Source organism: Heptranchias perlo, chromosome 10 (genome assembly GCF_035084215.1).
Source record: "Heptranchias perlo isolate sHepPer1 chromosome 10, sHepPer1.hap1, whole genome shotgun sequence".
Classification (NCBI taxonomy): domain Eukaryota; kingdom Metazoa; phylum Chordata; class Chondrichthyes; order Hexanchiformes; family Hexanchidae; genus Heptranchias; species Heptranchias perlo.
This window is the reverse complement of record NC_090334.1, coordinates 63,652,308-63,670,885: the sequence shown is the minus strand read 5'-3', so window position 1 is coordinate 63,670,885 and position 18,578 is coordinate 63,652,308. Positions and strand designations below refer to the sequence as shown.

The following is an 18,578-nucleotide window of genomic DNA, read 5'->3' as shown; positions in this document are numbered from 1 at the left end:
TATGTGTGTGTGTGGGGTGGTATGTGTGTGGTGTGTGTGTATATGGGTAGGTGGGGGTTTGTGTGTGTATGGGATGTGTGTGAGGTTTGTGTATATGGGTGTGTGGGGGGGATGTGTATGGGTGTGTGGTGTGTGTGTGGAGGGGTGTGTGTATGGGTGCATGTGTGGGGGAGGGTGTGAGTGTGTAAAGATGTGTGTGTGGGTGTGTGTATGGTATGTATAAAGGTGTGTGTGTATGGGTGTGTGGTGTATGTAAGGGTGTGTAAGGGTGTGTGTATATGGTGTGGGTGTTTTTGGTGTGTGTATGTGTGGTGTATAAGGGTGTGTGTGTGTTTGTGGTGTGTGGTGTGTTTGTGATGTGTGTATGGACGCGTGTGTGGTGTGTGTATGGGTGTGTGTGTGTACAATCAAAGTGCTTATCTCTCCAGATAACCATGCCCTGTAAAACCAATAGTAACAGAAAATAAGTACCCTGGCAGAAAGTGAACTTGTTAACTCTTTTTAGGTCGCTATCTATTTATCAATCTCATATCTGTATCAGACCTGCCACTGATTCTGTTTAATTGATCATTTATATACTAATAACGTTTGATGTGAAAGGCATGCAAGATTTATAAACTGAATCCTGATATAGTACTATCTAATCGTATTGGAGGACAACGGAGTATTCTGTTGGTAGCATGAGGAGGAACTACTAGTGTCCTGTGGTAAGAAGGGTGAGGAGCTGACATTTGTCAGAACACAGTTGTGGCCAGCTTGAGGGAGGGGGTTTAGCGAGTGCCCTGGAGGTCAGCCTGTTTTTTGTTTCTTCTCGTGTGTTTCCAGCATTTTAGTTTTCATTTTAGACGTGCATTTTAATCCAATTCACCATTTTCTCCGTTTTCTTTAGGTGGGCCTCTCTCTGTCTGAGCTACTTGTATTCTTTTGTTTCTTTAATATCTTCTCTCCTGCGCACCATCTAACAGCCTCCTGCTTTTTTAAAAAAACAGGTTGCAGGTCATTCAATCCATTAGCTCCCTCTCCGTGATTATATGTGTTCTATATTCCATCCCCTCCACTTTCTGATGCCATCAATACGCTTGTTTATCTTTCGTTTGTCAGTTCTGATGCAGGTATAGTCCCAAATCTCATCTTGTCCTTTCCACACAGACGCTGTGATCTGCTGTGCATTTCCACTACTTTCTATTTTTTGTTTCAGATTTTCAACATTTGCAGTTTATTTTTAGCTTTTTACTCGTACTATTCTGTTTGGTTTGGGATGAAGTCTTTTTAAAATGAATAGGCCATACTATAGGTAAGTCTCAACAAATATAAAGATGATTGAACAAGTCAAATTCCGATTGTAATGATTTGAAGTTACAGGAATCATTTCTAGGTTAGGTTTTCTCGCCTGAGCCCAGCGAACGTTATTTGGCTCTGAGATGAGCCCCCTTCCTTTTGAAGCCGCTTACTTTCCATTGTCTTATATGGTCAAATAGTCCCTCGACGTCCCCGAAGCCAAAAATAAACACGTGTGAGAGCAGATTGGAGCCCAGCTGCTCACATTGACTCTAAAAAGACTGCGGGGAAAATGACGGGCTTCTCTTATTCCGAATATTTTTCACTGTTTCATTCCCGCCGTTCTTCCAGGTCGCCTCTGACCAGTGCTGTTCCGACAGCGAACCCTCCAAGAATACACTACAGATACGATGGGAGGCTGTTTCCAACCCCCAAGCCAGCAGTGTAAGTGTGTCTTTGTTTACAGCCGTAGTATGTTCTCGTTTACTGAAGGAAAACCTCTCTCCTCCCCTTTTTTAAAAAAACGAACCGGAACAACTCCAAGAAACAGACTGATGAAAAAAAAAACTGGAGAACTTAGAGATCTAGCGGTGAGAAAGTAGTTGATAATAAATTGGTTCGGTTTATGAAAATATATTAGATGGCAGTATAGCAAGTAATCTTACAACTGCCCATCTTTATTTACGTCATGCTTATTTCAGTCAAGATTCAGAAACCTTTTACCACAGGCTTCTAAACCTCCTGAAGTTAATCTTTATCCAAACGTTCCCATTAAATAAAACTACAGAATAAGGAACACAGGGAAACAATGAAACAGGGGGCTGGTACTTCACAGCTGATCAGTCCAGGGTCAGTCTCAGGTCCGGAGAGAGAGGGAGAAAGCTGAGATTGAAACTAAACCATGGGTTTAAAGCTAAAAGCGGTGGCAATTGTTCATTATTGCCAACGGGCTCTGAAGTTTGGTGGGTTTTTTTATGTTCTCGTAAATGTTTGAATTTCTCTTGGTTTACTTTGTGCGATTCCTTTGCTTTCGCTGCACTTACTGTGACACCGAGCGATGGACCTGGCCCAGAATGAATGACATTGGTCTTGCGGAAAGGAGGGGGAGCTTTCAATGCCTCTCAGCCAATCATAACGTATCGTTATATTTGCCCATAATTTAATATTGCGAATGAATCGGGAATATTTAATATCGGGAAAGAATCCATTAAAATGTTTCATTTTTTCGAGGGTGCGCGTTATTCATTTCAACATTAATTTCCCCAAAATTAATTATTTAATGATTGACTACGTCTCTTTAAACTGTTTTCAATATTTTACCGAGCATTTCATATAGTATGTACATTCTTGATGTCTGATATAAAGATTGCAGTGTGGTGCATATTACATCTTGTGGGTCTTTAAATCTAGGCAGCTTGATCCTGTCATCATTGCGATAAAAAATGGTGAGGAAGAAACCTTGTCAAATATGATCAAAGCAGGAAAAAAGCTTTCTGTGCCAGATAAGGATGGCTGGATTCCTCTGCACGAAGCTGCCCATTACAACAAAGCGGGCTGCGTGAAATTGTTGCTAAAAGGTAAGTAAGTGATTGGATAGTTGCAGGAACGAGTATACTGTACATTATAAACAACAAAAATAACGTGCATTTATATAGCGCCTTCAATGTAGTAAAACACCCCAAGGTGCTTAACAGGAGCGATTATCAAACAAAATTTGACACCCAGCCACATAAGGAGATATTAGGACAGGTGACCAAAAGCTTGGTCAAAGACCGAGCATAGTAGTATCATAGGACCATACAGCACAGAAGGAAGCCATTCAGCCCATCGTGCCTGTGTCAGCTCTTTTGTAGAACTATCCAATTAATCCCTGTACCCTGCTCTTTCCCCATGGCCCTGTAATTATTTTCCTTTCACGTATTTATCCAATTCCCTTTTGAAAGTTATTATTGAATCTGCTTCCACCACCCTTCCAGATTATAATAACTCGTTGGGTAAAAAAATGTTTCCTCATGTCGCCTCTGGCTCTTTTGTTGATTACCTTAAATCTGTGTCCTCTGGTTACCGATCCTTCTGCCACTGGAAACAGTTTGTCCTTATTTACTCCATCAAAACTGTTCATGATTTTGAACACCTCTATCTGAGAGCAACCCCAACATCTCCAGTCTCTTCACATAACTGAAGTCCCTCATCCCTGGTACCATTCTAGTAAATCTCTTCTGCACCCTCTTTAAGGCCTTGACATCCTTCCTAAAGTGGGGTGCCCAGAATTGAACATAATACTCCAGCTGAGGCTTAACCAGTGTTTCATAATGTGGAGATGCCGGTGATGGACTGGGGTGGACAAATGTAAGGAATCTTACAACACCAGGTTATAGTCCAACAAATTTATTTTAAAATCACAAGCTTTCAGAGATTATCCCCTTCGTCAGATGAAGGGGATAATCTCCGAAAGCTTGTGATTTTAAAATAAATTTGTTGAACTATAACCTGGTGTTGTAAGATTCCTTACAAGTGTTTCATAAAGGTTTAGCATAACTTCCTTGCTTTTGTACTCCATGCCTCTATTAATAAAGCCTAGGATCCCATATGCTTTTATAACAGCCTTCTCAACTTGTCCTGCCACCTTCAAAGATTTGTGTGTATACACCCCCAGGTTTTTCTGTTACAGCACTCTCTTTAAAATTGTACCATTTAGTTTATATAGCTTCTCCTCATTCTTCCTATCAATATGTATCACTTCACACTTCTCTGCATTACATTTCATCTGCCATGTGTCCACCCATTTCACCAATCTGTCTATGTCCTCCTGAAGTCTGTTACTATCCTCCACATTTCTTGTCATCTGCAAGCTTTGAAATTCTACCCTGTATACCCGAGTCCAAGTCATTAATATATATCAAAAGAGCAATGGTCTTAATACTGACCCCTGGGGAACACCACTGTATACTTCCCTCCAGTCTAAAAAACAATCGTTCACCACTGCTCTCTGTTTTCTGTCCCTTAGCCAATTTTGTATCCACGCTGCCACTGTCCCTTTAATCCCATGGGCTTTACTTTTGCTAACAAGTCTATTATGTGGTACTTTATCAAATGCCTTTTGAAAGTGCATATACACAACATCAACTACACTACCCTCATCAACCCATTCCGTTACTTCATTTGAACTCAATCAAGTTAGTCAAACACGATTTTCCTTTAACAAATTCACGCCGACTTTCCTTTATTAGCCCATACTTTCCCAAGTGCCAATTAATTTTGTCTTGGTTTATTGTCTCTAAAGGTTTTCCCACCACCGACATTAGACTGACTGGTCTGTAATTGTCGGGTTTATCCCTCTCAATTTTTTTGAATGCCTTAAGGGAGGAGAGAGAGGTAGAGAGGCAAAGAAGTTTAGGGAGACAATTCCAGAGCTTAGGGACTAGGCAGCTGAAGGCACGGCCGCCAATGGTGGAGCGATGAAAATCGGGGATGCGCAATAGGCCAGAATTGGAGAAGCTCAGAGATCTTGGAGGGTTGTAGGGCTGGTGGAGGTTACAGAGATAGGGAGGGGCAAGGCCATGGAGGGATTTGAAAACAAGGATGAGAATTTTAAAATCGAAGATTAAATGGCATGGTATGCACCTTGTCTGTGAGCCAATTGTGTAATGAAGGGATTATGAGACTTCAATGCAGTTTGGGAAAATGCCCTGGGCTATACAGGAGCTGGGAAACAACACTTATGCAGTCATTTGTCCTATTGTATATTTTACTGGATACTAAGTGCACCACATTTTCTCAAAGATATAACCTTGTATTGTACATGTTGCTATCTTCCTGTATCTTTAGACATAAAATGACATAATTTATAATTTATTACTGGTAATTTTATTACTTGTCACCAGTACAGGGAGCTCCTTTGGTAACTCATTTACTGATAAACACAACTTTTCAAAATCAATTTGAATAGTTGGAACATGATGTTTAACACACTGTGGCTTTTTTGTTATCATATGGCTTTCATATCATTTCTCATTCTGTTGCTCCTGCTGTTGAAAATCTCTGTCTGGCCTAAGCTGGGCAGCTAAGATAATTCATTAAATATGCCAAGGCTCAGTGGGTAAACATGCACCATTTGGTAGGTTACAAACTAGGAAGGTCCTGGGTTCAATCCCCTGATTTATCTGATGTCAGCCAGGTTGACAATTGGGGCTACAATTGGCCTCAGCATAGCTGGACTAGGGAAGGGAAAAAACAGCCACAAGTTTCCATGCCTGGTTGCTATCGGGTGACCCCTGCTGGAAATGTGTGTATTTGAATGGCAAAGAAGGACAGAATCAGGCTCAGCTGTGCAGGCTCTCAATGAAGAATGGTCACTTAGAGAAGGTACCTAAGGGCAGTTTAAGCCCGTAGAACTATGACCCAGTCAGAGTCAATGCCTTCAGGAAAGAAAAGGAGGGAAGTGGAGAAAAATATGTTTAAAAATACACTGAAGAAGTTAAAGAAAGAAAAAGTTCGACTTACATTTATATGGTGTCTTTCATGACCTCAGGATGTCCCAAAGCGCTTTACACCTAATGAAGTACTTTTTGAAATGTAATCACTGTTGTAATATAGGAAATGTGGCGGCCAATTTGTGCACAACAAAGTCCGACATATGGCAATGTGATAATGACCGGATAATCTGTTTTAGTGATTTGGTTGAAGGATGAATATTGGCCAGGACACCAGGGAAAACTCCCCTGCTCTTCTTCACAATAGTGCCAGACATCTTTTGTGTCCATCTGAGAGGGAAGATGGGGCCTTAGTTTAACGTCTCATATGAAAGATGGCACCTCCCATAGTGCAGCGCTCCCTCAGTACTGCACTGGAGTGTCAGCCTAGATTTTGTGCTCAAGTCTCATAAATTAAGAGGGAGAAGAGTATGTTAATAAAGACAGCACATACTAGGTTGCACTAGAAGTAGTGAAATAGATGATAAAAGAATGTTGGACTTTGAGAGGAACTTTGCAAACAAATGCTGACGACACAAAAATAAAAACAAAAGTCATCCATATATTTCATATTAAACTAGTAGATCTCCTATGGTTCATAAGTGGTTTGGGGCTTGGGGAATGGTATTCCATATATGCTACCTATACTGAGCTGATGTTACTTTGTTTCTCATCAAGACCTTATAGTTTGTTTCGACGTTGGCTCAGTGGTAGCACTTTCACCTCTGAGTCAGAAGGTTGTAGTTTCAAGCCCCACTCCAGGATTTGAGCACATAATCTAGGCTGATACTGTAGTGGAGTACTGCATGGGTGTTGTCTTTCTGATAAGATATTAAACCAAGGCCTGATTTGCCTATTCAGGTGAATGTAAAAGATCCCATGGCATTTTTTTGAAGAAGAGCGGTGAGTTCTCTCAATCTGCTAGCCAACGTTTATCTCCCAATCAAACCAACAAAAAAGACTAACTGGTCATTCATTTCATTGCTGTTTATGGGACCTTGTGGTATGAAAATTGGCTGCAACATTTGCCTACAAAAGAACAGTGATCACACTTCAAAAAAAATTCATTGGTAAGGTGCTTTACGATGACCTGAGGACATGAAAGACACTATATAAATGCAAGTTCTTTCCTCCTTTCTTAATTGTCTCTTGATAGCTTAGTTTATTTGTCAGAACAGGCATAACAGCTGAAAACACTGGGATCGGGCTTTATTCTTGCCAGGATGAGATCAGACTGTTCCACTGATGTTGCTTGAGGAGTGTTTTATGCTTTATGGACAGTTAACATTTGGGGTTGGAGGAAAGCTTCATAAATGCTGTGACTTGTATGTACACCTCAGAGGCACTTGATATGCAGGGTCATATCAAGAGATTTAGGCACTCTCAAAAACCTGCTCTGTGGTTCCCCTTATGTCTATGTTAATTGTTCATTTTCTCTCTGTAATTCTGTCTCTGTTACTTTCAGTCTTTCATTGTTTCTCTTTCTAACTCTCTTATTGTCTCTCTGTTGCTCAATCTTTCTCTCACTTCCTTCCTATTTTCGTTACTTTCTCTCTCTTTCTCTACATTTCGCCCTGTTAATCTGCCCCGTTCTCTCTTTCTCTCTGCATTGCCCTCTTTGCTGCTGTTTTCCAGACCAGATCCATGGGAGCAAATAAGTGGAAGAGAGGCAAGCAACTGGAGCTGTTCGTGGAGGGCAGGCAGGGATGGTGTCATCAGTGAGCACATGGCTTTGATATGTGCACGTAGGCATATGTTCTTCATGTTGGCTTTAGGATGTTGGGCCTGAGTTGGGCAGGGTCCTGGGTGCAGGGTGTAGATGATTGTAGGACTATCTGCTAACTGGCCGAGGCTGTTGATTTTGCATAGGAAGGAGAAGCACTGGAGCAAATGGAAGGTGGGATGAGGACATTTATTTTTACAGGTATATAGTGATGAGGAACCTTTATGATGGCTATACTTTGGAGAATCTTTTGCTGAAATGTGATTGAGCAGAACTTTTCTTGCAATGTGATTGGGAAGATATTTCTGCAGAAAATGATTAGTGATGAACAGAAGTAGAAAATAACTAATAAAAAGAAGAAAAACACAGTGACTTGACCAAGAAGAAAATTGATGGATTCTCATGGCAGACGCTATAGTCACGACATTTACTACAGACAGAAAACTTCTTATTATGTAGTTAGAGAGGGAGAAAGAAAGAGTGTGAAAGAGGGATAGATAATGGATATTCAGGATCAATGCCAAAGATAAATATTGTATGTGCCCTCATTGGTTCAGACTTATATGTGTACTTATGGCTGAAATGAGATTGCAAGACTGGTATCATTGTGTTGTGGAGTGATCTGATTGTGCTTGCAATTGTTAGTGTATACTTCATTTTATTTTTTTAAAAGCCAGTGGTACCTCTTCAATGGACCTTGAGTAGCATCAAAGACTAGGTCTTCCACAATAGCAAAGAAATTACTTTATGAAATAATAGAAAATGTAAAATGGCTACAAATATTGTGAGATTTTGTTTATTAAGTAAATTTGCAGGCTACCTGATAGCAGTAATATAGGAACATAGGAACATAAGAATATAGGAACAGGAGTAGGCCATTCAGACCCTCGTGCCTGCTCTGCCATTTGATAAGATCATGGCTGATCTGTGATCTAACTCCATATACCTGCCTTTGGCCCATATCCCTTAATACCTTTGGTTGCCAAAATGCTATCTATCTCAGATTTAAATTTAGCAATTGAGCTAGTATCAATTGCTGTTTGTGAAAGAGTGTTCCAAACTTCTACCACCCTTTGTGTGTAGAAATGTTTTCTAATCTCACTCCTGAAAGGTCTGGCTCTAATTTTTAGACTGTGTCCCCTACACCTAGAATCCCCAACCAGTGGAAATAGTTTCTCTCTATCCACCATATCTGTTCCCCTTAATATCTTATAAACTTCAATCAGATCACCCCTTAACCTTCTAAACTCTAGAGAATACAACCCCAATTTGTGTAATCTCTCTTCGTAACTTAACCTTTGAAGTCCGGGTATCATTCTAGTAAACTTATACTGCACTCCCTCCAAGGCCAATATGTCCTTCCAAAGGTATGGTGCCCCGAACTGTTCACAGTACTCCAGGTGCGGTCTAACCAGGATTTTGTGTAGCTGCAGCATAACCTCTGCCCCCTTGTACTCTAGTCCTCTAGATATAAAGGCCAGCATTTCATTAGCCTTACTGGTTATTTTCTGCACCTGTTCATGACACTTCAATGATCTATGTACCTGAACCCCTAAGTCCCTTTGGACATCCATTGTTTTTAGCTTTTTACCATTTAGAAAGTACCCTGTTCTATCCTTTTTTGATCCAAAGTGGATGACCTCACATTTGCCTACATTGAATTCCATTTGCCACAGTTTTGCCCATTCACCTAATCTATCAATATCCCTTTGTAATTTTATGTTTTCATCTACACTGCTTACAATGCCTCCAATCTTTGTTGTGGAGATGCTGGTGATGGACTGGGGTGGACAAATGTAAGGGATCTTAGAACATCAGGTTATAGTCCAACAAAATAAAATAAAATTGTTGGACTATAACCTGGTGTTGTAAGATTCCTTACATTTGTCCAATCTTTGTGTCATCGGCAAACTTAGATATGAGACTTTCTATGCTTTCATCTAAGTCGTTAATAAATATTGTGAATAATTGAGGCCCCAAGACAGATTCCTGCGGGACTCCACTAGTCACATCCTGCCAATGTGAGTACCTACCCATTATCCCTACTCCCTGTCGCCTTTCGTTCAGCCAACTTTCCAACCAAGTCCGTACTTTTCCCTCGATTCCATGGGCTTCTATCTTAGCTGACAGTCTCTTATGTGGGACTTTATCAAATGCCTTCTGGAAATCCATATAAATAATATCCATTGACATTCCCCTGTCCACTACTTTAGTCACCTCTTCAAAAAATTCAATCAGGTTTGTCAGGCACGACCTACCTTTCACAAATCCATGCTGATTAACTGAAAATTGTCGAGGTTTTCAGTCAACCTATCCTTAATTATAGATTTCAGCATTTTCCCCACAACAGATGTTAGGCTAACTGGTCTATAATTCCCTGGTTTCCCCTTCTCTCCTTTCTTAAAAAGCGGAGTGACATGTGCAATTTTCCAATCTAGAGGGACAGTTCCTGAATCTAGAGAACTTTGAAAGATTATAGTTAGGGCATCTGCAATGTGCTCACCTACTTCCTTTAAAACCCTGGGATGGAAACCATCTGGTCCTGGGGATTTGTCACTCTTTAGTGCTATTATTTTCTTCATTACTGTTGTTTTACTTATGTTAATTTTATTGAGTCCCTGTCCCCGATTCAATTAGTTTTCTTGGGATTTCTGGCATGCTATCCTCTTTTGCTACTGTAAATACTGACGCAAAGTAATTGTTCAACATGTCCACCATTTCCCCATTGTCAATGACAATATCCCCACTTTCAGTTTTTAAGGGGCCAACACTGCTCTGGACCATCCTCTTTTTCCTAATATAACTATAAAAGTTCTTTGTATTGGTTTTGATATCTCTTGCAAGTTTCTTTTCATACTCTCTTTTTGTAGCTCTTACTAACTGTTTTGTGACCCTTTGTTGATCTTCATATCTTTCCCATTCGCCAGGATCTGTGCCATTTTTTGCCTTTTTGTATGCCCTTTCCTTATGTCTTATACTGTCCCTTACCTCTTTAGTTGTCCATGGCTGTTTTTTTTTGGCAAGTAGAGTTCTTGCCCCTCAGGGGTATAAACCGATTCTGTATCACGTTAAATGTTTCTTTAAACATTTCCCACTGATCATCAGTCGTTTTACCCATGAACAGATTTGCCCAGTTTACTGTGGACAGTCTCTGCCTCATCCCATTGAAGTCGGCCTTACCCAAGTCTAGAATCTTAGCAGCTGATTCACTTTTTTCCCTTTCAAACACGACCTTGAACTCAATCATGTTATGATCGCTATTGGATAGATGTTCACGCACAGTTAAGCTGTTAACTAAATCTGGTTCAGTACTCATTACTAAATCTAGTATGGCTTGCCCCCTTGTTGCCGCTAGGACATACTGCTGTAGAAAACTATCCCGGACACACTCAAGAAATTCACTACCTTTCTGACAGTTGCTAGTCTGCTTTTCCCAATCTATGTGAAGGTTAAAGTCCCCCATTAAGACCACTATCCCTTTCTTACATGCTTGTCTAATCTCTGCATTTATACAATCTAGCACTTCAGAGCTGCTGCTAGGGGTCCTATACACAACTACCACTATAGTCTTAGATCCTTTACTATTTCTCTGTTGGCTGCTTACCCCTCGATATATCCTCCTTTATCATTGAAGTGATTTCATCTCTAATCACTAAGGCTATTCCTTCCCCTCTTCCATTTCCCTATCTCTCCTGTAGACCTTATAACCTGATCATTTAAAATCAGCACTGAGCCTCCAAGTTTATTTTAATTTAAAAATTATCATACTTTTTTTTTAAATCAGTATGCCAGATTGATAGGATGTTTTAAATTAATACTCGTTGCTTTCTATGAAGGCTGCCAAATATTTTGAAATAAAGCTAAGCATGTTGAATACTTAAAGTCTTTGACTGATGGAGTGGGTCAGTGCCTTTATTTGGCAGAGAAAGCACACTGTGTAACCCACTGGAGAATATGGGAGAGCATTTCCGTCTGGATGTTATTATCAAATAAAAAATGTTTACTACATGATAATGTGAGCAGATGTTTGCTATTTATTCTTTCTTTATTTATTTAAGAATATTGTGTGATAATTGTAGAAGTTATTTAAAGTTGGCTCCCTCTTCAGGATCTACCAGAGATTAAAAAAAGTCCAAATTCTCACGCAATCGCTGTCTCCCTTTAAGTAAACAAACCATGGAAACGTGAAGCGATAAAAATATAAATGGAAAAAGAAAAGTCAAGCAGTGCTTGAAACCGGGAATAAAAATCATAAATGCTGGAATTCCTAACCAGTTAGGCAAGGGTATTAAGGGGTACGGAACCAAGGCGGGTAGATGGAGTTAAGATACAGATCGACCATGATCTAATTGAATGGCGGAACAGGCTCGAGGGGCTGAATGGCCTACTCTTGTTCCTATGTTCCTAAAGGTTAACGTTTCAGGTATAACCCATCAGAACAGATCAGGCTGGAGAAGCCCCTTAAATTAGATAAGAAAAATTCAGGACAAAGGGAAAGGAGAACAGCAGATACAGATGAGAACTAGCAGTTAATGGGTTTGATGGCCAAACAGATCTTACAACACTGGAAAGAATTGTAGAGTTCTATACTATGCGAAGGTCATGTCAGCCAGGGGTTAGTCATACAGACATTGGAAAGCCAGAGGGGTAAGTCAGACATGGCTCTAAATATGGAAGGGGAAACAAATGAAATGGAATAATGAGGAAGAAGTAAGTAGGAAAATACGGAATAGAGCTAAAGTCTGAAATGTCTGAAATCATCGCTCAGCCGAAGAATGACCCAAAGGAAAATGAGGTACTGTTCCTGGAGTTTGCATTGAAATGTTTATGTTATTTTGTTTAATAGCTTATCCTGGAACTGTAGACTGTCGGACCCTATCAGAGGAAACCGCTTTATACATAGCAACAGCCAAAGGATACTTGGAGTGCATGACTTATTTACTGGAAGCAGGAGCAGAATGTGACATCACTAGTAAGACAAAAGAAACTCCGCTCTACAAAGGTAAAATAAAACTGATGAAGTGTAACTGCTCGACCTCAGTTAACTTACTCTGCAAAATGCAATAAATTCCTGTGTGCAGATTACAGCTACCGGTATGGTAAATGCTTGAGAATTATATGGGTTGTGCCGGGAGCGCATATTACAAAATTGTGCACCCCCAGCTCTCAATTTCCCATCCTAAAATCACTGTTTTGCAGTGTATAATTTTGCAATATGCACTGCTGTAGCAGGTCAGCAGAATTTTTACTCATAAAAGTCAACAACTATACAATCTGATCCCAAGCCACTAAAAATATTCCAAATTTCCTAAGCACATGCTTTAACTTTACAGTTACTTCTTTTAACAGCCTGTGAAAATAAAAGTGTGGAAGTTGTTAAACTTCTGATAAAATTTAATGCCGATGTGAATCACCGCTGCAACCGTGGATGGACTGCTCTTCACGAGGCTGTGGTACGAAATGATCTGGACATCATCGAAGCTCTAGTCAAGGCTGGTGCCAAGATTGAAGCAGCAAATGCTTATGGTATCACTCCATTATTTGTTGCAGCACAAAGTGGACAACTGGAATCTTTACGTTTCCTCACAAAGTGTGGTAAGTAGTTGTTTCTTGATGGTAAATTATTAAGACGTTGCCAATGAATCCGTTGTAAGAAAGGCCATTAGATCATATACAAGTTGACTGCTGGATAGGCACTGTGCAAATCACATCTTATTTGCCCAACATCTGATATAATGCGGATACAAAAGTATTGCATAGGAAAACATATTGGGTGTGAGAAGCTTCAGCCCCGCTCCCCTTTGTAAGTGTGGCGGAGTGGCTGCCGGTGACCTCCACTCCTGACCATGCTGGAGTATCGGGGGTCAGGGTGGGGTCAAGTAATTTGAATGTTTTCAGCACCAACCCACATCAGTTGGGAAGAGGTTGTTGGTGGAAAATGTGGCACCAGATGACCACTGGTTTGGGAGTGCCGGTGACCCCCCCACCCCCCCCCCCCAACTCCAATGCAGGATTTCCCTCTGATTGGGCCTCTGTTTTGAAGTGGAGCAAAACTGTCAATGGCTGCGATTCAGGGATCTTGCAGACAATGACCCTGGCCTGGAGATACTGGTGGGCACCACTTCCGCCCTTTGTTGATCTGCACGCCGGTTCCATTCTGGTGTCCAGGTCGCTAGGCAGCAGGGAGTAGGCCAGCATCGAGGAAATTACCAGCATGGGAAATTCCTCACCTCAGCCCAGCCCCTTCTAACATCCTAGGTCCACTCAAATTTCCTGAGCTTGTGCTGCAATCCTGGCTGATTTATGCTGGAGTGTATCCCTGGCCCCAAAGAAATTCTGGGCCAGCGTCGCTAATTGTAAAGGGACTAAATATGAATCTAGTCTTTGATGGTAGTCATCTCGGTGAATATGAATTCCTAGAATAGATGCACATTTAATTTCTTGGTTTCTGATCCGAAGGTGATCTTCTGATGTTGATTTTAATTGGCGGAATGTAAATTTTCATAACCTCTAACCTAAGAGTAGATAACAAAAAAACAATCTCAGATCTAAATTCCTTTTAACTCAGAATTTTCTGATACTTTTAATTCGTGCTTTTTTTTTCAAATTCCCCTCTTTGAAGCATTTTCTTCCATTTCCCTTTCTTGGGTCTTCCAACACCTAGTCACTGGGAGGTATGTAAAAAGGTTGCTGACTCTTCATGTGGGGGAGCTTCCCGTTTCTGCTGGGTGCTTCTGCACAGTGATACGCCCAAAATCAGTAAATCATTCTGTGATGAGATATAGCCACAAACCCAAGTCCTACCACTCCATGGCCACTAAAACTTTGGGGAGCTACCCTATCATTGAGGGATAGAAGGAGATAGAAGGTTCTCTCTGCGTGGTGCTTCAGAGGGATGCCAGGGCAACACCATAGGTGCTCAGTTACTAACCTGACACCAACAAGGTGCCACAGATCTCGCCAACTCCGCCAATGGCAAAAGATGAGTGAGTGCCCACTAGTTCCATGCCTTCTCCCTGAAGGGGGTAAGGTGTTTAAAGGTGGGGATGCCCCCTTTGGTCGCCTGCTTTTGGTGAGCATTGTGTGCCAAGTTGTCCTGCAAGAAGACAGAGTGAATGAGAGTATGGCAAGAAGATGAGGAGTGCCTGCCAAGTGGCATGGGAGAGGTGAAGTAAGAGATGTGGGGGTATGAGGCTGTTAAAATGGAAGAAGGGGTTTTAGGGTTGTGCATGTAAGCAATTGCTGTAAGGGAAGCTGGGTAACCATAAGGCTGATTTAGAGCTATCTCTTAACCAGAGTGGAGGTTTAATTGTGGTGGTGTTGCTTTAAGAGAGTGAAGAGTGTTCTGGTGCCCAAGAAGGGCAAGGGAAAAAAAAAGAGAATAACCAGTGTGTTACCTTGCCAGCCCTAGGTAGGTCGTTGAACTTTTTCCTATACTGGTCTGCAATCCTGCGGGTGAGGGAGTTGATGTTCAGTGCCAGTCCCTTCAGGTCACATGAGTGACATTTCTGGGTGGTTTGGTGGCACCCACATCCAGAAGTCTGTGCCTCCTGCCTTTGATTTCCTCCAGGAGGGCTTGCAGGTCTGAATTAGTGAATTTCTGCGTTCTTCTTCTCTGGCTTGGCACCATGCCTTGCTGTCCTTTGGGTTCAGGTGGTGTTGGCGTTGTCAAAATTCTGTACAAGTATAATAAAAATATTACTAAAACATGCAGTGAAGTTATTAGAGAGTAAAGTGAAAGAGCCTATCACTGCTTCTCTTTTATCTGTTAGTCCCCTATTAGAATCATAGAAGCATAGAAAGGTTACAGCACGGAAGGAGGCCATTCAGCCCATTGAGTCCCCACCAGCTCTTTGTAAGAGCAATCCAGCTAGTCCCACTCCCCTGCCCTATCCCTGTGGCCCTGCAAATTTTTTACTTTCAAGTACTTATTGGGTTCCCTTTTGAAGGACATGATTGAATCTGCCTCCACTACCCCCTCAGGCAGTGCATTCCAGATCCTAATCACTCGCTGTGTAAAAAAGTTTTTCCTCATGTCACCTTTGGCTCTTTTGCCAATCACCTTAAACCTATGCCCCCTGGTTCTTGACCCTTCCGCAATGGGAACAGTTTCTCTCTATCTACTCTGTTTAGACCCTTCATGATTTTGAATATCTCTATCAAATCTCGGCTCAACCTTCTCTGTTCCAAGGAGAACAACCCCAGCTTCTACACGTAACTATGAAGGATGCAGGCTGAACTGTCTTTGTAAAGGCTGCACAGAAGTTTCCAGGTAGTCCAGCTGCTTACACTTGTTTTATGATGATGACCACAGCAATAGGAATGCACATGAGCAGAGCTAGGAAACCCATGTGTAAGTCCCTCTGCAGGCCCAATTTTGAGGAAAGCCCAAGCCCAGGTCATTGAACTTTTTCCCATGGTGCCACCTCATTCCACATGGCTCATGAGACAATTTCCTGCGTTTCCTCTTACGGGCACCCAGCAGTCTGTCTCTCCTTTGCTGCATTTCATCTACGAGTATTTGAAAGTCAGGCTCATTGAAGTTTAGTGCTCTTCTTTTCTGCCTCTTTCCAATGGACTTCCCCCATCTTTGGGTCCTCCAACCTGCTCCTCCAGTTGAAGATATTCTTTGAAATATTCACCAAATCTCTGATGAGCCACTTATTAATATCAACTGACATTTTCACTTCACTCTGGTAGAAGGTTCACTATTTACCCTCTGCTGCTCCGTTCTTCCCGGGATACATGGGGAGTTGTGTTCCAGCAATGCCAGTGGATATTTAAATGAGCGGATCCTTGAATTTTATGTCCCAACTGAGGAGTGCATCTTTGGGGCAACTGGCCTGGTGGATTTTCTCACTGTGCTTGTGTTGCTCCGAATGACACAAGGAGCCTATAGTTTTAGGTAAATCTGATTTCACTGATGTGTTGTCTCTGCGGGGTCCATGAGCTACATTTTATTGTCCCTAGTTTGTCTCCCCATTTGCATTGTGCCTTGGAACTTCCATTGTGCCACTCAGGAGAGGGCAAAGGGCAATATGAATGCCACTGTAATTTTAATTGTAATGTAGGAGGTGAATTGGTCTGGGCTGCCACAGTACACATTATGCCACCTTGAAGCAGCATAGCATTTATGTCCAATTGACTTCAAAAACATAATTTGAACTCATTATTCATAACTCGGAATCACCTTGTTTAAAGCAGTGACTACTCTAAAAGAGGAGCGGATCTTTTATCATTTTAGAAAGTGGGTATTTTGAGCTAGCTTTATGCTTAATGTGTAGAATTGTCTTCTTGAACTTCAAGTGGTAAAAAAGATGTGATTTTCAAAGAACAGAATTAAAGTTGCAAAATAAGTAGAAAATTTTAGGAACTACTACCATTTGTTTTAAATTGATCGCTTTAGCACTAGAAAACCTTTAGGCACCTACAATATGTTTTTCAAAAATGTACACTCTACTAAGATTAGTAAAGTATTTGACAAACCTATTGGAGTTGTTTGAGGATGTAACTAACAGAATAGATAAAGGGGAACCAGTGGATGTGGTGCATTTGGATTTTCAGAAGGCTTTTGATAAGGACCCACACAGGAGGTTGGTGAACAAAGTTAGAGCACGTGGAATTGGGTGTAATATACAGGCCTGGATTGAGAATTGGTTAACAGACAGATAACAGAGAGTAGGAATAAATGGGTCTTTTTCAGGTTGGCAGACTGCGACTAGTGGGATACTGCAGGGATCGGTGCTTGGGCCCCAGCTATTCACAATCTATGTCAATGATTTGGATGAGGGGACCAAATGTAATATTTCCAAGTTTGATGATGACACAAAACTAGGTGGGAATGTGAATTGTGAGGAGGGTGCAAAGAGGCTTCAAGGGGATATTGTCAGGCTAAGTGAGTGGGCAAGAACATGGCAGATGGAATATAATGTGGAAAAATGTGACGTTATCCACTTTGGTAGGAAAAACAGAAATGTAGAGTACTTTTTAAATGGTGAGAGATTGGGAAATGTTGATGTTCAAAGGGACCTGGGTATCCTTGTACATGAGTCACTGAAAGTTAACATGCAGGTGCAGCAAGCAATTAGCAAGTGGTATGTTGGCCTTTATTACAAGAAGATTTGAGTACAGGAGTAAAGATGTCTTACTGCAATTATATAGGTCCTTGATGAGATCGCACCGGGAGTCTTGTGTACAATTTTGATCTCCTTACCTAAGAAAGGATATACTTGCCATAGAGGGAGTGCAACGAAGGTTCATGAGACTGATTCTTGGAATGGCAGGATTGTCATGTGAGGGGAGATTGAGTAAACTAGGCCTGTATTCACTCGAGTTTAGAAGAATGAGAGGTGATCTCATTGAAACATACAAAATTCTTACAGGGTTCAACAGGGTAGATGCAGGGAGGATGTTTCCCCTGGCTGGGGAGTCTAGAACCAGGGGTTACAGTCTCAGAATAAGAGGTTGGCCATTTCAGATTGAGATGAGGAGAAATTTCTTCACTTAGAGGATGGTGAATCTTTAGCATTCTCTACCCCAGAGGGCTGTGGAGGCTCAGTCATTGAGTACATTCAAAACAGAGATCGATAGATTTCTAGATATTAAAGGCATGGATATGGGGATAGTGCAGGAAAATGGTGTTGAGGTAGAAGTTCAGCCATGATCTTGTTGAATGGCGGAGCAGGCTCGAGGGGCCGGATGGCCTACTCCTGCTCCTATTATGTTCTTATGTATTCTTATGTAACATGATATTTAATCTGTTGAGTAAATTTGCTCTATATTTGCTGATAATAGCTATATTGATTACAGTATGCTGTGCATTACACTATATAATCAAACTCTCCTCAGGTGCAGATATCAACACACAAGCCAGTGATAGTGCTTCAGCATTGTATGAAGCTAGCAAAAACGAGCATGAGGACATCGTGGAGTTTCTTCTTTCACAAAAAGCTGATGCAAACAAAGGAAATAAGAATGGCTGGCTGCCCCTTCACATTGCAGCTGCAAGGGGAAATATGGAGTAAGTTGCAAGGGACATAACTTCCTGAGTTTAAAATGTTGCACAAGTTTCAATAACCTAGGGTTCAGACCTCTGAGACTTAATT

At 41.3% G+C, this 18,578-nt stretch overlaps 1 protein-coding gene across 1 annotated transcript in view; it reads left to right on the top strand.

Moving 5' to 3' along the window:
- Nucleotides 1-18,578, top strand: part of asb2a.1 (ankyrin repeat and SOCS box containing 2a, tandem duplicate 1) — a 48,741-nt gene that overhangs the window by 10,920 nt on the left and 19,243 nt on the right. The window contains exons 3-7 of the mRNA XM_067991947.1: nt 1,630-1,722; nt 2,689-2,855; nt 12,320-12,475; nt 12,823-13,068; nt 18,322-18,493. Of these exons, the coding sequence (XP_067848048.1) occupies nt 1,630-1,722; nt 2,689-2,855; nt 12,320-12,475; nt 12,823-13,068; nt 18,322-18,493 (834 nt within the window). The remainder of the gene's footprint in view (nt 1-1,629; nt 1,723-2,688; nt 2,856-12,319; nt 12,476-12,822; nt 13,069-18,321; nt 18,494-18,578) is intronic.